The sequence below is a fragment of the Clarias gariepinus genome, chromosome 16 (assembly GCF_024256425.1).
Source record: "Clarias gariepinus isolate MV-2021 ecotype Netherlands chromosome 16, CGAR_prim_01v2, whole genome shotgun sequence".
NCBI lineage: Eukaryota > Metazoa > Chordata > Actinopteri > Siluriformes > Clariidae > Clarias > Clarias gariepinus.
In genome coordinates this window covers 25,002,715-25,019,608 of record NC_071115.1, presented here as the reverse complement: position 1 = coordinate 25,019,608, position 16,894 = coordinate 25,002,715, and the positions used below count along the sequence as shown (strand labels likewise).

General features: G+C 39.5%; 1 protein-coding gene across 3 annotated transcripts in view; it reads right to left on the bottom strand.

Moving 5' to 3' along the window:
• LOC128544819 (amyloid beta precursor protein binding family B member 2) overlaps positions 1–16,894 on the bottom strand; it is a 36,616-nt gene that overhangs the window by 9,283 nt on the left and 10,439 nt on the right. For 2 of the 3 annotated variants that reach the window (XM_053515102.1, XM_053515103.1), the window contains exons 7-8: positions 16,290–16,457; positions 16,080–16,207 (exon numbers count right to left, since the gene is read on the bottom strand). In XM_053515102.1, the coding sequence (XP_053371077.1) occupies positions 16,080–16,207; positions 16,290–16,457 (296 nt within the window). Of the gene's footprint in view, positions 1–12,984; positions 13,203–16,079; positions 16,208–16,289; positions 16,458–16,894 lie in introns of those variants that run through there. The other variant, XM_053515104.1, reaches the window with a different exon arrangement.

Below are 16,894 nucleotides of genomic sequence, written 5' to 3'. Positions count from 1 at the left end.
CAGAGGGAACACTGAGCCAAACCAAACCCTACAAACTCAGTCGACTTCAAAGCGCACGCTGAAATATGGGATATCCAGAGGGAGAGAAATCTAACCCAAATTCACTGCAGGAACAAGAAATGCATGCATCTTTTACACGGTACAAAGTGCGTGTATGTGCAGGATGACTGACGCATCCTGCGGTAGCACCTACCCTGGAGCAATGCAGGCTGGGAACCTCGGTCCAGGTAGAGGGCGGAGAAACGCAAGATGCTATTATTATACTTGGTGTGTGTATTTGTGTGAAGACCTTGGCTTTATCGCTGCAGCCTCCCGCTGTATTTATGACTCTATTACCCGTCACGTCTCTTCTTAATTGTACAGACAAATTTAAAGTCAATAGTCCGGTGTGTGTCTGAGATTTACGAGACTTTGGGCTGCGAACAAGCGCATCTTCCTGTTTCGCAAAGTTCTGTATGCTGGAGCTTGTGTGTGAGAGCCAGTGAAATCTGAGAGAGGAAGAGTTTGTGTGGGTGTGTGTGTAAGTTGAGATCTCATCTGTTTACGTTCCATTACTGCACTTCCAGAGGGACATACTCTCATTATACAGCTACACACCTCGAAGACACATACAGAACACACACACACACACACTCAACACATGCACACTGCATTACTCAATAAAGATCCTACTGAGATGCATTACATTACATGAACCATGTGTAGCTAGAGGATCTAATTAGAGGAAAAGAAGGGAGAAAGTCTGTGGAGTTCTGTAAAAGTGTATGAGAATGTAGATCACACACATAGAATCCTGATAACGCCAATTCTTACCATTTATGTATGTAAAGAATAAAACGCATAACAGCGGCTATGGGACAAAGTATGTCCCTCTGGTCACTTTAAATTTTATATATATACCTTTTTTCTTCTATATTTCTATATTTTTATTATGCCCTTATTTGTACAGTTTATTTCACTAGTTAAATTTATTTTCTCTCGTATTTCTTTTTATTCATATTTATTTTTCAACATAGTATAAGTTTTTATTATTTTTTTTAAGGTCACTGGCGGTCGTATAAGCATTTCACTGCATATCCTACTGTGTATGACTGTGTATGTGACCAATCAAATTTGAATTTGGAAATAATCCATAACAAGGTGGTATAATTGTTACCGCTGCGTCGTTTCCTTTAACATTGCATCCACACAATATATAATTCTTTATTTAATGAATAATTCTGTCTTTTTATATTTCTACATTTACATTTAATATTCTAAGATGTCCGTGAAATAAGCTCGTTATCTCTCTGCTTGTAACAGTTATAGCCTCCGAACAAGACCGTATAGTCGAGTGGAAGAGAAAGGACAGGAGAGAAGTGAGAAGGAAGCAGAAAAAGAAACAGAGGAGAAGTAGAGGTCAATGAGATAAAAGAGGAAAATGAAAAAAAAGCAGGAAAAATGATATGGAGTTGGGAAGAAGAGGTGAGTAAAAGAACAGGTAAGGAAGATATGTCGAGGATAAAAAAACAAGAAAAGAGATAAGCGATAAGAAGAAAGATGAATTTACATACTAATAAAAGAATGATAATGGCGGATGAAAAAATATATAAATATACTGAAAAAATGAGAAAAGCATAAGGAGGAAGAGAGGAAAAAGGACATGGGAGATGAAGAGGCAAGGAAATGAGTGAAACTGTAAGGATGAAGAACAGAGGGAGACTGGATGAGGGGGAGGAAATTGAGAGGAAGATTAATGAAGAGGAAAATAGGGGGGTATTGAAGAGAGGTTGAGAAAGAAAAGAGTGAAGTTTGAGATGAAGAAGGCGAAAAAAAAAGGAATACAAGGAGAATATCAAGTGGCTTAGGGTGTAAAAGACTAAGCATCTTTTTTTTCTTTTCTTCGTTTGGTGTATAGCGCGTGCGTGTGTGTGGTGTGTGCCTAGACTTCAATCAGACGGGCCTGCTAATCAATCCGCGAGTTCCGTTTGTTTAAGCGAGTTGGCCGCTGCGTCATCTCATCAATCATCATCTGCATCCATTTACCCTCTTCATTCATTTGTTTCACTTGGTGTTCTGCTCACTTGTCTGCAGAAATGAAAAAGGACAACGTGCCTCGAACCGAAACTGCAGACACTACAAACGCAAACACAAACATTTGTCATTGCTACATAAATTATGTAATAATGTTCTGTATAAAAATAAATAATTGCAGCATTTCTTTCCACTGCGACACTCAGTAATAAACAGAGCAGAATACACTGAAGTGTATAAAATAGAGAGAAAAAGAGAGAGAGAGAGAGAGAAAGAAAAGACTTGCATATGAATAATAAACAAGAAAGAGTAGAAGATAGATAGATAGATAGATAGATAGATAGATAGATAGATAGATAGATAGATAGATAGATAGGCAAAAGGGATTCAAAGGCAAAGATGAAGAAAGGAAATAATGAGGAAGATGGGACAGGAAGAAATAGTGGAGAAAGAAACATACTGTATAAGGACATGAAGAGGAAAATGGGATGAAAAGAGGAAAAAGAACGCAGAAAATGTAGCGAACAAGGAAGGAAGAAAAAAGTAAAGTAAATGAAAGAGGAGAAAGGGCATAACAGAGGTAAGGACATGCAGAGGATTATGAGGGGATACAAAAGGAAAAGAATAGCATAGGACAGAAAGAAAGAAAGGGAAATTAAGTCGATGATGGGAGGGAGGGAAAAGAAGCACTTGAGGAAGAGGAGAAGAAAAGGATTAAAGAGGAAAAAGGCAGGGATGAGGAGTCCAAGAGAGATTAGAGAATACAGTATGTGTGAGAAGAAAGGGAAGGATAAAAGAAAAGAAGGAAAAAGAGAAAGTGAGACAAGGAAAACATGAGGTAAAGGAATAAAGAAAAGGCAAATTATAAAAGGATTTTTTAGTGCATGCAGAATCGAGACACAACATAGACGCTGCAGACACAAACACAAAGGGGGGGTGGAGCATGGTTTTATGTTTTGGTGTGTAACAAATGCTTCCCGGATGTAGGAACGGCTTATAGTTTTGACCTTGCTCGGACATGTGGCTGGTCCCCACAAGGAAAACTGTAGCTTTCCCTTGTAGTTTAAAAAGAAGCAAAATATGTCTATTAATTTACTACAGGTAAGGTTAGGGTTAGGTACGGGCACCGCAGCAATAATTATATCAGCTGAAGGTCCTCAGAAGGAGAGTAAGCCACATACACGTATGTGTGTGTGCATGTGTGTGCGTGTATGTGTTCGAGAGAGAATATTTGTCATGGTCGGTGACCATTAGGCTAATATCGCAGCTTAATTACCCATTAACATTGTAAGGTTGTTTACATGACACACTCATCTGCTCTCCTGTCATCGCCACTCATGTCCCTGACTGTAAATCAGCCTGAACCTCATTACCCATGAGCACCTGCTCAGCACGTTCACATTACATTACCTATAAACTCTTTCTACCCGGGTTTTCTTGACCTTAATGGTGCAAGCACAGTCAAGATCATGAAAATCGTACTAAATCTCAGGGAAACTGATGCATGTGCATGATGCATTGTGATTGTGCAAATTTGTCTTAGTAAATGTGGGTTGTGAAAATCACTAAAAATTAATGTACTTTTATTTAGGAAATCAGAACAGAAAGAGGGAACAAGAAGAGGATAAAATGAGAAAGCAGAGCAGTGGGTAAGAGATGGAGATACAAATGCAAATTAATTATGGAGAACCAGGGATGGCTAGTATAGTGTTGACGCTGGAAGTTTACATACACCTTAGCCATGATGCTAACATGATGCTGCCACTCCCATGCTTCATGGTTGGGATGGTGTTCTTTAGATTGCCAGCTCTTCCCCCTTGTCCTCCAGACTACATTGGTCATTATAGCCAAACAATTCAAATTGTGTATCATCAGACCAGAGGACATTTGTCGAAGAAACTAAGATTCGACCCCATGTGCAGCTACAAAGCTTTTTTTCAGCCTTAAAAGGGTACGCCGATATCTGTCTTGTTTTATTGTGCATATACAGGTTTCCTGGATTGCCTTCACAAGATTCTTTGCTGTTGTTCTGGGAATGATTTGTTACTTTTCGTCCCAAAGTATATTCCATATGAGTGGTATAATGGCTGTGTGATGTTTGTACTTGCATAGTATTGTTTGTACAGACGAATGTTGTACCTACTGTACTATCAGGCATGTGAAAAATACTCCCCTGTCCAGACTTGTGGAGGCCCACAGTTTTTTTTTTCCTGCGGTCATTACGTTTGATTTTCCCATAATATCAAGCGAAAAGGTGACCCACTGAGTTTAAAGGTAAGCCTTCAAATGCATTTAGAGACACACCCTAAACTGACTTAGATGATACCAATTAGCATATCAGACACCTCTAAAGCGAGGACATAGGTTCTGGAAATTTCGAATGCGTTTAAAAGCCCAGACAACAGAATATTAGTAAACTTCTGACCCATTGGAATTGTGATATAGTGAATTATAAGTATAAATCTGTAAACAAAAAAATTACTGGGCAAATTTACTTAACATAAAATCTGTGGAGTGTTTAAAAAATTAGCTTTGATGATTTTAACATAAGTGTACACTATGTAAACTTCTGACTTCCACTGTTAGATGTCCACGAATATGCACAACTTTTATTAATTCATTGTAAAATAATTCAAATATTTCATTCAAGTATATAGATAGACATTTTATGTCAAAATATTTACTGTCCTTTGTGTGTGTAGCTAACGTTAGCTCATGATTGTCTTGTTAAGCAAAGCGATGTGTGAAGAAATATTTTGATTGTGACAGGCGTCTCAAGCTGATTTAATCAATTTTGGTTTGTGTGATTCTCAAATTTCCAAATTTGATCGATTACAAAAAAAAAGCATGCATTTATGTTGTTTTCTTGGCAAACATCATGGCAGGTGTTACAGAGCACCCTCCAGGGCAGCATCCTGAACATTTATTTTTATCACTGCAGCAAATTAAGCCATAATGAATATAACTGGCAAGAGGATAAACCAGAATTCTACTCCTACATGCCTAGAACAAAGTAGCTTCATATATCAATGGGTTTTCTAAGAAAAGAACAACTTGCAGAGAAACAAACATTAAAATTCCCTAGAAAAAAAAAAAAGAAAATCACATCAAATTCTTCGCTTGTAATTTGCACCCATTGTGAAGTGTAGTTCTTGCTCACGTTTTCTGAAATTGCTGCATTACAGACGTTTCTGGCCCAGGGGTACAAATTTTTACTTCATGTTCAGTTTAAACTTATGTACACTGAGAGTATATAGTATGTCAGCACTACACATGAATGAATTATTCTTTTTGAATAAGTCTTTAACATTACTCAAAAGAACGAGTAGTTTCAGAGAGTGATTTGTTTATTTGTTTATTTTCTACTGGGAGGGCATGCGCAAAGCATCGCAAAACCTCCGTAGGTTATGTACAGGAAACAGAAACGGGCGGTTTATCTCATGACTTTTCTAGTCCGGGTCGTTCGTTCTTTTGTCACGTGTTTTTTTTAATCTTTTGTCATGGAAACACAGAAAACAGAATTAAGCGGTTCTTCTCATAAGTCTTCTAGTCTTATTTGTTCATTTCTTTGTCGCGTGACTCCCATAGACGCTGCAATGCACTGCATAGTATCTATGGGGATCACGTGACAAAAGAACGAATGACTCGGACCAGAAGATATCTGTTTATCATAATATTTTCTTTGCTGCATTGTAATAATTTCATTACTGGAACTATAGCCAAAATTTGTATATGTAGACGTGTTGGGGGGCTGTTTTTTGAAAATGTAACATTTAATTTTATTTCTGATCAAAAAAACGAAATGAACTAATGACTAAAAAGAAGATTTATTCATTTTGATGAACAAGATTCAAAGAACCTAGTTTTCTTACGGCTCCAGGCCACCCGCGACGCCGCTTTTATACAGGATAAAGCAGTATAGACGATGAGTCAGTAAGAAATACTATTGTTATATAATAAAATAGTGTTACATTGTAAACAGAGAAGCTATGGGGCTGTACAAACTTTTGCATTCAAGTGTTAAGGTTGCACTCGACTCCTTTAAAAAGTTGCACTTCCATTGTATGATTTTTATCTTGCTTGATAAAAATGGTCAGGTTTACACATCCACCACACATCTCCTGTCCTGATGTTCCTCTCCTTTAGACACTCCGTCCCTAACTGGTGCGCATTTCTGAGGCATGGTGAAAGCCAACAAGGACACATCAAAGCCCTGTGCCTATATAGAAGGATCTCTCTCTCTTCCTCTACACACACAATTCTACTGACTCCACACTTTCTGAGGGTCAGATTTATAGATACACTGTGGGACAGTGAATTAATGAGAGCAAGCATTAAATCAGAGAAAGAGAGAGAGAGAGAGAGAGAGAGAGAGAGAAACTGACCAGAGCTATTCAATTGTACAAAAAATGGGTAGAAGAAATGAAAATTTAATAAAAGGTGTGTGTGTGTGTATGTGTGTGTGTAAAACTGGAAGAACAAGGTGCTGAATCCTGCACAGTAGAAGACAATGCTGCAGGCGACAAATGTAGCAGAGTAAAATCATGGTGAAAAAAAGAGATAAAAGCCCGGAGCTCTGAGCCCAGCGAGAGATAGTAGATAAAGTGATGAAGCTAGAGAGGGAAGACAAGAGGGAAACAAGTTCAAGAGGGATGAAAGATCAGCGCCAACTCGCAGAGCGTGTGTGTGTGTGTGTGTGTGTGTGTGTGCGCGTAGTAAGAACAGAAAAGGTTAATGATCTCACTGTGTACAACAAGCTATATCTCTTAAAAGGGCAACAGTATCAGAAATATATTGAGTGGGCCCCACTGTTAAAAGGGCAACTCTGGTTGTATTATGGAAAAGAAATTTATGCATGAACAACAGGGCTGAACAATTTGCATTTTGATACTGCAGCTGTGGCACTTGCCATCTACTTTATTAAAAACTACGGGTGTATCGCTAGACTTTATTTAGACATTTTTTAGGTTCTCTGAATATTTTGACAAATTTCCAATGAAGAAAATGTTAATATTTCTGAATCATTTTATATTTTGTAAACAATGCAAACGAAAATCAAAATAAATCAGAAATTGCTCCTGTATGAACATATGGGATACAAGTTGTAAAAGAGGTTCACAGAAATAGAGCTCCAAAGTAGGCTAAAGTGCCCGATTTCTGTTGCATTTGTTGTATTTTGGAAATTTCCCAACATTTTAACATGATTAAATGTTATGTTAGGGTTGGAAATTTCCTTAACTCCAGGTCGCCCTCTTGTGGTGTACAAGTTAATAGATATGTGAACTACAGAAAAGCATTACGCAAAACATTGCCAGTTAAGATATGTATAAATAATATGATAACATTTTAAGCAACAACAAAAAAAAAGGTTCTCACAACAGGACAAAGCTTGAGAAACAGACCTTACCTTTATAGAAAAGAGCAAGCATTTCATAACAAAGCAGACAGTTTATGATCGGGAAAAAAGACCTGGATGGTAGCGCATCCCTCAGCTCAAAATAGTTTAGACATTCTTCTCTGACCTTGCTCGACAGCAGGGCATTTCACCCAACAGCAGAGTCACCTAGTACATTACTGCAACAAGATTCTATCATCCAATGAGCTGCATGAAGGTCCAGGTGTAGAGATGTTCTTAATATAAAGACCATGATGCTTGAGGCTATGTATTGGTAATGTACACTTAATAAAATTCTTCACGAAGCCTCATTACACTACAATCCTGCTTCTATATGCCAAAAAAACATACAAATATCCTGATGCAGGTTAGTGTACCACTGTGTACTGATTTAATAGTGATATTAAAAATTCATTCTAGTGTAGGTGCAAAATTATATTAGTATGATGTTCAAATTATGCCAAGAACAATATCATCTCCGGGGAGACAACAGCCACTATTACTTCCTAATGAGGTTAATGTTGGACATAAGATGCAGCATGAATTACATTTCAATTATGCCAGAATTTACAATTTGTCTGCACAAAAAGACCCAGGAAAATACTTCAATAAGTACTAATGGTAAATACTGTAGCAAAACCTTGACCTAGTTAAGCTGAACACCTGCGGTGTACATTAATTTAAGAAAAATCTTACTGCTTTCATTGTCAATTGGGTTGGGCTAATGTTGAGTTAAGCTTGAGAACCTCAGAAATCACTTGCAAGTCTTACACATTTCAGCAAGTCTTTATCTAAATGATATGGTTAAGCTTGAGTGGTCTCATTAATCTGAGTGAAACAGAGTAAGAAGGATAAGTGTGTGTGTGTGTGTGTGTGTGAGAGAGAGAGAGAGAGAGAGGGGAAACTGGTTGGACCTTCATGTTCCTAACAAAACACACACACATACTGTACATCTACTGGTGGAGAGCACCAAACATAGATCTATGAGTTTATAGCGCTTTTAACACCGGTCATTGTCACAAAGTACCTTTACAAAAGTAAAAACATATAGAACTAGATTAGAAAATGTTAGAAAATATGCATAAATTATAACAATAAACATCAGCTTGTCCTTGGTGAGCAAGCCGCGGGCGACGTGGCAAGGAAAAACTCCTTGAGATGACCAGAGAAAGAAACTGTGCGAGGAACCAGACTCAACAGGAAACCCATCCTCATTTGGATGACCATTAATCAGTCTGTGTTATATCTGTGTGCTACAAGACTGAAAGTTTAATATAAAGGGGAAGGTTTTAAGGTCATACAATGTCCATACTTCCGTCTTCCACTATTTGAGTGCAAACTATTTGTGGGAATTTCAGTTCTAGACCATGTAGCGACTAGTCACAAGCCATCATAGAAAAACTGCCTGCATCAGCCCAGTGTAAGGTCATCTTCATGGTCACTGAGTGGAGCACATCACCACACACATCCCAAGCAGACCACACAGGGCCATCCTCCGCAGCAGCAGAGGCCATTATTCTGAATCTCATTCATGTTTGTGCCCATGTTTGCATGTGTGTATGTACATATCTAAGTGTACAAAGTTAAAGAAATTAAAATATATATATATATATACTGCATCTAGAAGCCAGTCTATACTGTGACCAAATGAGAAATAAAGCGCGGAAGTCGATGGCTTAGATGCTTTCGCCAATTATTTTTTGACTTACACACTCGAGTGTAGAAAGGCCAATAAGTATGCATGGGATGCATCATTCAGTGGTGTAGCGGTTAGTGTTGTGGTTTCTCATGCATGAAATTGCCGGTTCAGAGCTGTAGTTGGGTTTAACTTTAGTTCAGGATGTAAGTATTAAAAAGTTTGTGCTTTTGCCAATTATATTTTGACTTGCACTCTTGAGCCAAAAGTCAAGGACAAAACACATCTTTCAGTAAGGTAATACTAGGGGAATTTAGTTTAAACCTGTGCTTTGGCTTCACTTTAGTTGAGGATGTTCGTAAGTATTGAAAACGTTTATGTTTTCCTTATTATATTTTGACTTGAGCCAAAAGTCAGATAAGCAAGTGCAAGACCCAACTTACAGTGTGTAGCGTCATGGATTTCATGCATGGCGTCCCTGGTTTGAATCTGTCCTTTGGCTTAACTTTAGTGCAGAATGCAAGTACACAAAATTGAAATGTTCATGTTTTCACCAATTATATTATCACTTGGACTCTTGAGCCAAACGTCCAAGCAACTTTAAGCACCCTATCATCCAACTGTGTAGTGGTTAGTATAATGGTTTTTTTATCCAGTAAATCCTGGTACATGCATTTTGGCTTAATTTTAGTTCACGAGCAAAAGTACTGAAAAGTTTATACCTTCACCAATTATATTTTGACTCACGCTCATGAGCCGTTTAATGAGCCAAAAGCCAAAAGTAACTGGAATAATGGATGGATATTACATCTATCCTTTAATGGTGTAGTGGTTAGTGCTATGGTTTTACATCCATCACATCCCTGGTTTGAATTTGCAATTTTTATTGAATTGGCTTGCAGAAGTATACAAAAATATGAAACGCTCATGCTTTTTCTAATTATATTTTAATTTGAGCCATCTATCAAGCCGATGTCCAATTAGCAAGTACCAGCCCTCAGTTGTGTAGTGGTTTATATAATGTTTTTTTTTCTCTTCATATAATGTTTTTATTCATAGTTAAATTCTGCATTTTGGCATCACTTAGGTGCAGGATTTAAATACACAAAATTGAAAAGTTAACAGTTTCACTTATTATATTTTAACTAGCAATTTATGGTGTCAAAAGTCCAATACGCCATCATCGTTTGGTGGTATTGTGGTTAATTTTGCTAAATATATTTTGACCCAGACTTCCTGTGTAAGCAAAAATATATCATCTGCTTTTTGACAGTGCTCACACACCAACATCCTACACCTCCATACGCAGTGTTGAGGACACGCAGGATTCAAACCAGCAACCTCCAAAATCAGCAACGAGGCTTTTACGACAAAGCCATAAATTGCCACATTATAACTTTGTTTTTTAAAATAAAGCCGAAAATTTTTTTTTAAACAAATATGCTCAACAATGCCCCCTTGTGGCTCAATGGATACTAGTATTTTTTTTTTGTTTTGTTTTTACGAATCAATTAATTCAATTAAGAGCTTAAAATTTGTCAAAGAGGGAATTAGATCGAGTTTGAGCCTCAACTGGGAAAGTTGCGTAGGCTGCAGGTTGTCTCAGACAGTGGGTTTCTGTCCCAACCTAAACAGTTTGTCATTTTTTTATTTTTTGATGCTAACACTGTAAACAGGACCTGAGTATTATCTTGTATCCCTGTAAACCCTGAACCCTTCCTGTTACTGCCACTGTGTCGTCTCTGAATATACGAACACAAATGTTTTACTGTTTAAGCCACCCAAGCTACCATAACCCGTGCCTTTCATCCACAAGCTGCCCCAGACGGAGGGTTGGAGCGAGCTGCCCAGCGCCTACCAGGAAGGAGTGGTACATGGAATGGGGCTGGAATGATTTTACCAATTTAACTGTAGAGATTCAAGGAGTCTTCAAGCAAGTAAGACAGTTAAAAGCTTAAAAGCTTCTGAAAGAGGAGCTCGATGGATTTCATGTGTCAGGGATCTTTGTAACTTTGGAGCACAATTTGGTACCGCTCTCATTCGTTTATGCTTTATATGAGGATATATATACTGTGACTCTACAAAGATCTACTAGAAACCGTTCCCTCTCTTTCTCTCTCTTCCTTCTTACCTCTATTCACTTTCATTCTTGCTGAATCTGACTCGTACCTTCACCCCGTTATTACACTGATTTACCCTTCAAACAGCCGCCAGCTATAGTGCCCCACCTCACCCTCTCTCTCTTATTCCTCTTTCACTATCTTTCTTCTCTTCTACTGTATCTCTCCTCATCCGTCTTCCTCTCTTTCCTGCCGTCCACATCACTCTGCTGCCTCCATTCCGCTCCCGTTTGCTCTATTACCTCCTTAAACATGAAGCAAACACAACAGACACAGTAATTCACCAGCTCTCTATGGTGTAGTGTGTGTGTGTGTGTGTGTGTGTGTGTGTGTGTGTGTGTGTGTGTGTGTGTGTGTGTGTGTGTGTGTATGTGTGTTTGCACGTGTGTACGATCCCGTAAGTTGAACTCATTCTGTCTCTTTGAACTGAATGTTTTCTCGCTGCAGAAACAGACAAACCTACACACACACACACACACACACACACACACACTACATCCAAGCTGAAATGTGGTAATTCCCTGTACCAAGATAAAGCTAAACATACACAAAGTAAAAAAATAAAAATAAAAGAACAACAAGCAAAGGGGGGTTAAAATAAAAAATTAAGGAATAAACCAAGGAACACAAAAAAACCAAGGAAAAGAAAGAGCACAATTTAGTGAGAAAGAAAGAAAGAAAGAAAGAAAGAAAAACAATATGTAAAAATAAAATGAAAAAATTAAAATCAAGGAAAAAAAAGTTAAGGAAAGAAGGAATAAACAATTTTAGAATTTTGTTAAAAGAAAAAGTAGAAAGGGAGGATTAGGACAAAAAAAGGAAAAGAAAAAAGTAAAGTGAAAAAATATATTTTTGAATAATGAAAGAATTAATGTGGAAAAAAACAAATAAAAAAGCAAGAACAGGGAGTGGTTTAGAAAGAAAGAAAGAAAGAAAGAAAGAAAGAAAGAAAGAAAGAAAAAATAGAAAGAAGGAACGAAAAAAAAGACAAAAAACATGAAAAAAAAACAGTTTTAAATAAAAGAAGAAAGACAGAAAGAAAGAAATTTTAAAATAAATGGCAAGAAAAAACAGGTTGAAAGAAAAAAAAAGAAAGGATTAACAAAAATAAAGAAATAACAGAATCACAAAAAACAAGTGAAAAACCTTAAAGACAGACAGACAGACAGACAGAAACGAGTCAGACGTGTGAGTGTGTGAGTAAAACTGAAGCTGCCACACTCCATCTGGAGCGCTCACACCTGAACAGAAGTTTACACAGAAACTGAAAAGAAGAGGAAGAGGAAGAGGAGGAGGAAGACACAGTAATAAATTATCTCTTCCATACCCTAAATCCTACCCCCACCCGCACCCCCACCTCCTTACACACTTTTCCCCTGAGCTGCTCACACACACACACACACACACACACACACACACACACACACACACATTTCTCTAAGGAAATAAAGAGAATTCCACCACATATTTCATACGTGTCCTTCCTAATATACTCCACTGAGACACACACACACACACGTGTGCTTAATTCTGCAACCCAGCAGAAATATTCTTCACACTAACCCTCTCTCTGTGTCTCACTCACACACACACACACACACACATGCGCAACACACGCATACACACCTGGCACCTGCAGGTTAAAGATAAAATATGCAGGGACAGAGAATCAAAAGCAGTGTGTGTGTGTGTGTGTGTGTGTGTGTGTGTGTGTGAGAGAGATGCAGAAAAGATAGATAAACATGGTGATGGAGAGATAAGCAGAGAATGATGGACAGTAAGAGTGATGGAGGGATGCAGACGGAGGAGTGTGTACTCACCGAGTCAGACATCTCTATTAGCACCAAGCAGCTCTCCGGCTCATTATCCCCTCCACACACACACACACACACACACACACTGCACTTTTCTCTGTCCTCCACTCATCCGTCCCACCGCTCCGTCCGTCTTCCGCCTTCCTCTTCTCTATCCCCTCCGTCTCTCTTTCTTTCTCTCTGCACGAGAGCCCTCCTAACACACGCCTCTCACATCACTGCAAGAATCCCCCCTCTCTCTCTCTCTCTCTCTCTCTCTCTGCACTCCTCTCCCGTCTGCCCTTCACTCCGCCTTCCTCTCCATCTCTCCCAATACTTTATTTTATCTCTCTATTTATTTTCACAACCCATAAACTCATTAGTGTACACACCGCTTATTGTGTTACTGTAAATATTTTCCAATTTAATTATTTTTTTTAATTTATCTTCCTCTTGCTCTCTTTGATCTTATTCTAGGTCTGTCGCCCTCTGCAGGACAACGGGGGACGGGAAGGAGAGGGAGAGAGAGAGAGAGAGAGAGAGAGAGAGAAGGGGGAAGCCAATAGGAAGTAAGCAGAGAAAAAGTGATGATGTGAAAAGACCAAGGGTAGAAGGAAAATCCAGAGAGAGGGAAAGAAAAGGGGGGAGGGAGAGAGAGAGAGAGAGGAATGAAAAAAGGATGAAGATATAAAACGACTAGGACGGATTAAGAGAGAGAGGGAGGTGAAGAAAGTAAGCAAGAGAGGAATGGAAAGATTTACAGGAGAGACAGCGGGTGAGAGAGGACAGGTGGAAGTGAAGAAACGGTAATAGAAGAAAGGAAGTAGAAAAGAGATACTGTAGTCTGAAAAAAGGAAGGAGAGAAAGAGGGATGAGTGGAAGAAGAGAGATGAGACGGGTTAAGAGCAGACAGTTGGAGAAAGAATAAAAAAATGCTAAGTGAGAAGGAGAGAGAGAGAGAGACAGAGAGATGGTTAGCGCTCTATGTTCCTGAGAAGACACACACACACACACACACTCACACACACACACACACACACACACATATTGCTGAGTGCTCCAGAAATAGAACTGTGAGTTAAAATCCCATGGAGACTCAATCTTTCTAATTCTCATTCATGTGTGTGTGTGTGTGTGTGCGCGTGTGTGTGTGTGTGTTTGTGTGTGTGGAGGTTTGCTTGTTTGTGGACGTGCATGTGTGTGTGTGTGTGTGTGTGTGTGTGTGTGTGGATGTCTACTTATGTGTGTGTGTGTGCATATAGTTTTGCATCTACTGTGTGTGTGTGTGTGTGTGTTAGTGCACGTGTGTGTGTGTGTGTTAGTGCACGTGTGTGTGTGTGTTAGTGCACGTGTGTGTGTGTGCTCGTGTGTGTGTGCATATAGTTTTGCATCTAGTGTGTACGTGTGTGTGTGTGTGTGTGTGTGTGTGTGTGTGTGTGTGTGTATGCGATTATGGGTGTGCATATAGTTTTGCATCTACAGTGTGTGTGTGCGTGTGTGTTAGTGCACGTGTGTGTGTGTGTGTGTTAGTGCACGTGTGTGTGTGCGTGTGTGTGTGTGCATATAGTTTTGCATCTACAGTGTGTGTGCGTGTGTGTGTGTGTGTGTGCACGTGTGTGTGTGTGTGTGGGTACGGGTGTGCATATAGTTTTGCATCTACAGTGTGTGTGTGCGTGTGTGTTAGTGCACGTGTGTGTGTGTGTGTGTGCACGTGTGTGTGTGTGTGTGTGTGTGTGTGTGTGTGGGTACGGGTGTGCATATAGTTTTGCATCTACAGTGTGTGTGTGCGTGTGTGTTAGTGCACGTGTGTGTGTGTGTGTTAGTGCACGTGTGTGTGTGTGTGTGTGTGTGTGTGCATCTCCCTCTCCATTAGAGAGACATGTGAAACCAGTGTACACAGCTCAGTACCACACAGCACATTCTGTTCAGAACGCTGTCTCCACCTAGTGGCCAACTCACACACTGCACCTCTCACTTTCACCTCATCTTCCAACACTTTCCTCCTGCACTTTATCCAGAATTTCTCCCTGCGAGTTGCCATCAGTGCATAAGTATCAGTAGCTAAAATATATAGCTTACCGATAATTAATCACCCTAATAAAAGAATACACTAATCAAGGTGAATATTCACATATAATTTATTTACATGATAAACTACAAGCTAAGTGTAATTCAAATTTCTCTTTACACATTTAAAAAAAGGTCAGAGGTGATAAAATTTATTACAAGTTCTTCAGCCATTCTATGAGTTGTAACAACTACGACAAAAATCACAGGTGCCACACTACTGACCTGTTTTAATCATGTGACCTTTCAACTCACACGCGCCGTATTTATCACCATAAGCCATTCCTTTAGTCCTCTCTTTGTAACAACCTTCCTCACTCATTCTTCCTTCCTTGCCTTTCTTCCTATTTCATTTTCATAACTCACCTTTATTTAAAATTTCTTTTATTTTTAAAATAAATTTAATTTATTTTAATCCTAATGTATCACTTATATTCAGTTTCTTTGGTATCTTCATTCTCCACTTGTTCCTCCAGTGTCTCCTTTCATGTAACCTCATCCTCATCCCTTTGATTTCCACGACACCTCCTGCATTTTTTTTATCTTTCATTTTTCTACCTTCTTACCTCTTCATCTCGTTTTTTTCTTTATTGTAATTTTATTCCAGTTATTTTTCCTATATCCTCCTCCTTTTATCACTTTCTTTTATTTTCTTTGCGTTCCCTTATGTTCCTCCTCTTTATCCTGAGTATCACTAAGCATTAGCAAAATCAAATCTAAACAGAAACCCAGATTAATAAAAAAAAAAAAAAACATATTCTTACTGTTTAGTGCGAGTGTCGCCATGTTGATGTGACATCACTGACTCACGATTCCGAGAAGTCTGAGTTCCTGAGAATCTTTGATTTTCCTTTGAATTACAAGTTGAAAAGCCATTCAAACAAACCAACTGTCTTTACGATAAACACAACTGCTGCCCCTGCTGCATCACAGGGCAGCGTAACACTCTGAGAAAAGTGCAACCCCCCCTCTTCCTCATTACATGACCTCACCGAGACACGGGATTGGCTGAGGCAGCTGTGACAGAGTGGCACCCAAACCAAATTCCCACTCACCTGCTGTGGCCCCGCCCAACTCCCCAGACACGAATGCTGGCGATTGGCTGAGAGTGAAGCAGGGTGTGGTCTACAGGATCGATCAGGGTCAGAGTGGCGTCCTGCAGCACTAACAGCATGGCTTTTCCCTAAAAACAAAATGAGAGATGAAGCTTCAGATGTTGCTCTACGATTAAAAGTCACTTCCAGCTCTCTGTTCATCATCTTTACCTCCTCCATTTCCCCGGCGCTTTCTCTTTCTCTCCGGCGAAGTGTGTTTGTGTGAGAGTGTGTGTTGGAGTGCTGGAGGAGTCGAATGCAGTCGCTGATCACAATGCTGCCAGATGCCATGTCAGCCTCGCAGACTTCCATCCAGCCGAGGGAGCGCACACGATACACCTGCAATACACGCACCGAGAGTGATCACACACACACACACACACACACACACACTTCATCATTTTGTAAACTATTAAATCCCATAATTTGGCCTCCGAGTGGCGCAGGGGTAAAGTGCTCGCTCTATCATCCGAAGATCGCTGGATCGGTTCCCTGGTTATGCTGTAACCTCCCGCAGCCGGAGGTCTAAAGAGAGCTGATTGGTCGAGCTATCTCAGAGGGGAGGGATGAGAGGTACCACATTATTCACGGCTCTACAGCCAATCAGGGGCGTCTGTGAGCTCACGCATGTGGAAGGACCGGATAGCGCTGTCCTCTGAGTGTGTTACTCTGCCCTCAACGGTGCTATTTAAGCAGTTCGAAAAGGATGTGGGAGCCCCCTAGTGAAGGGGAGGAATTGGACACGACTAAACGACTAAATTAGGGAGAAAATCAGG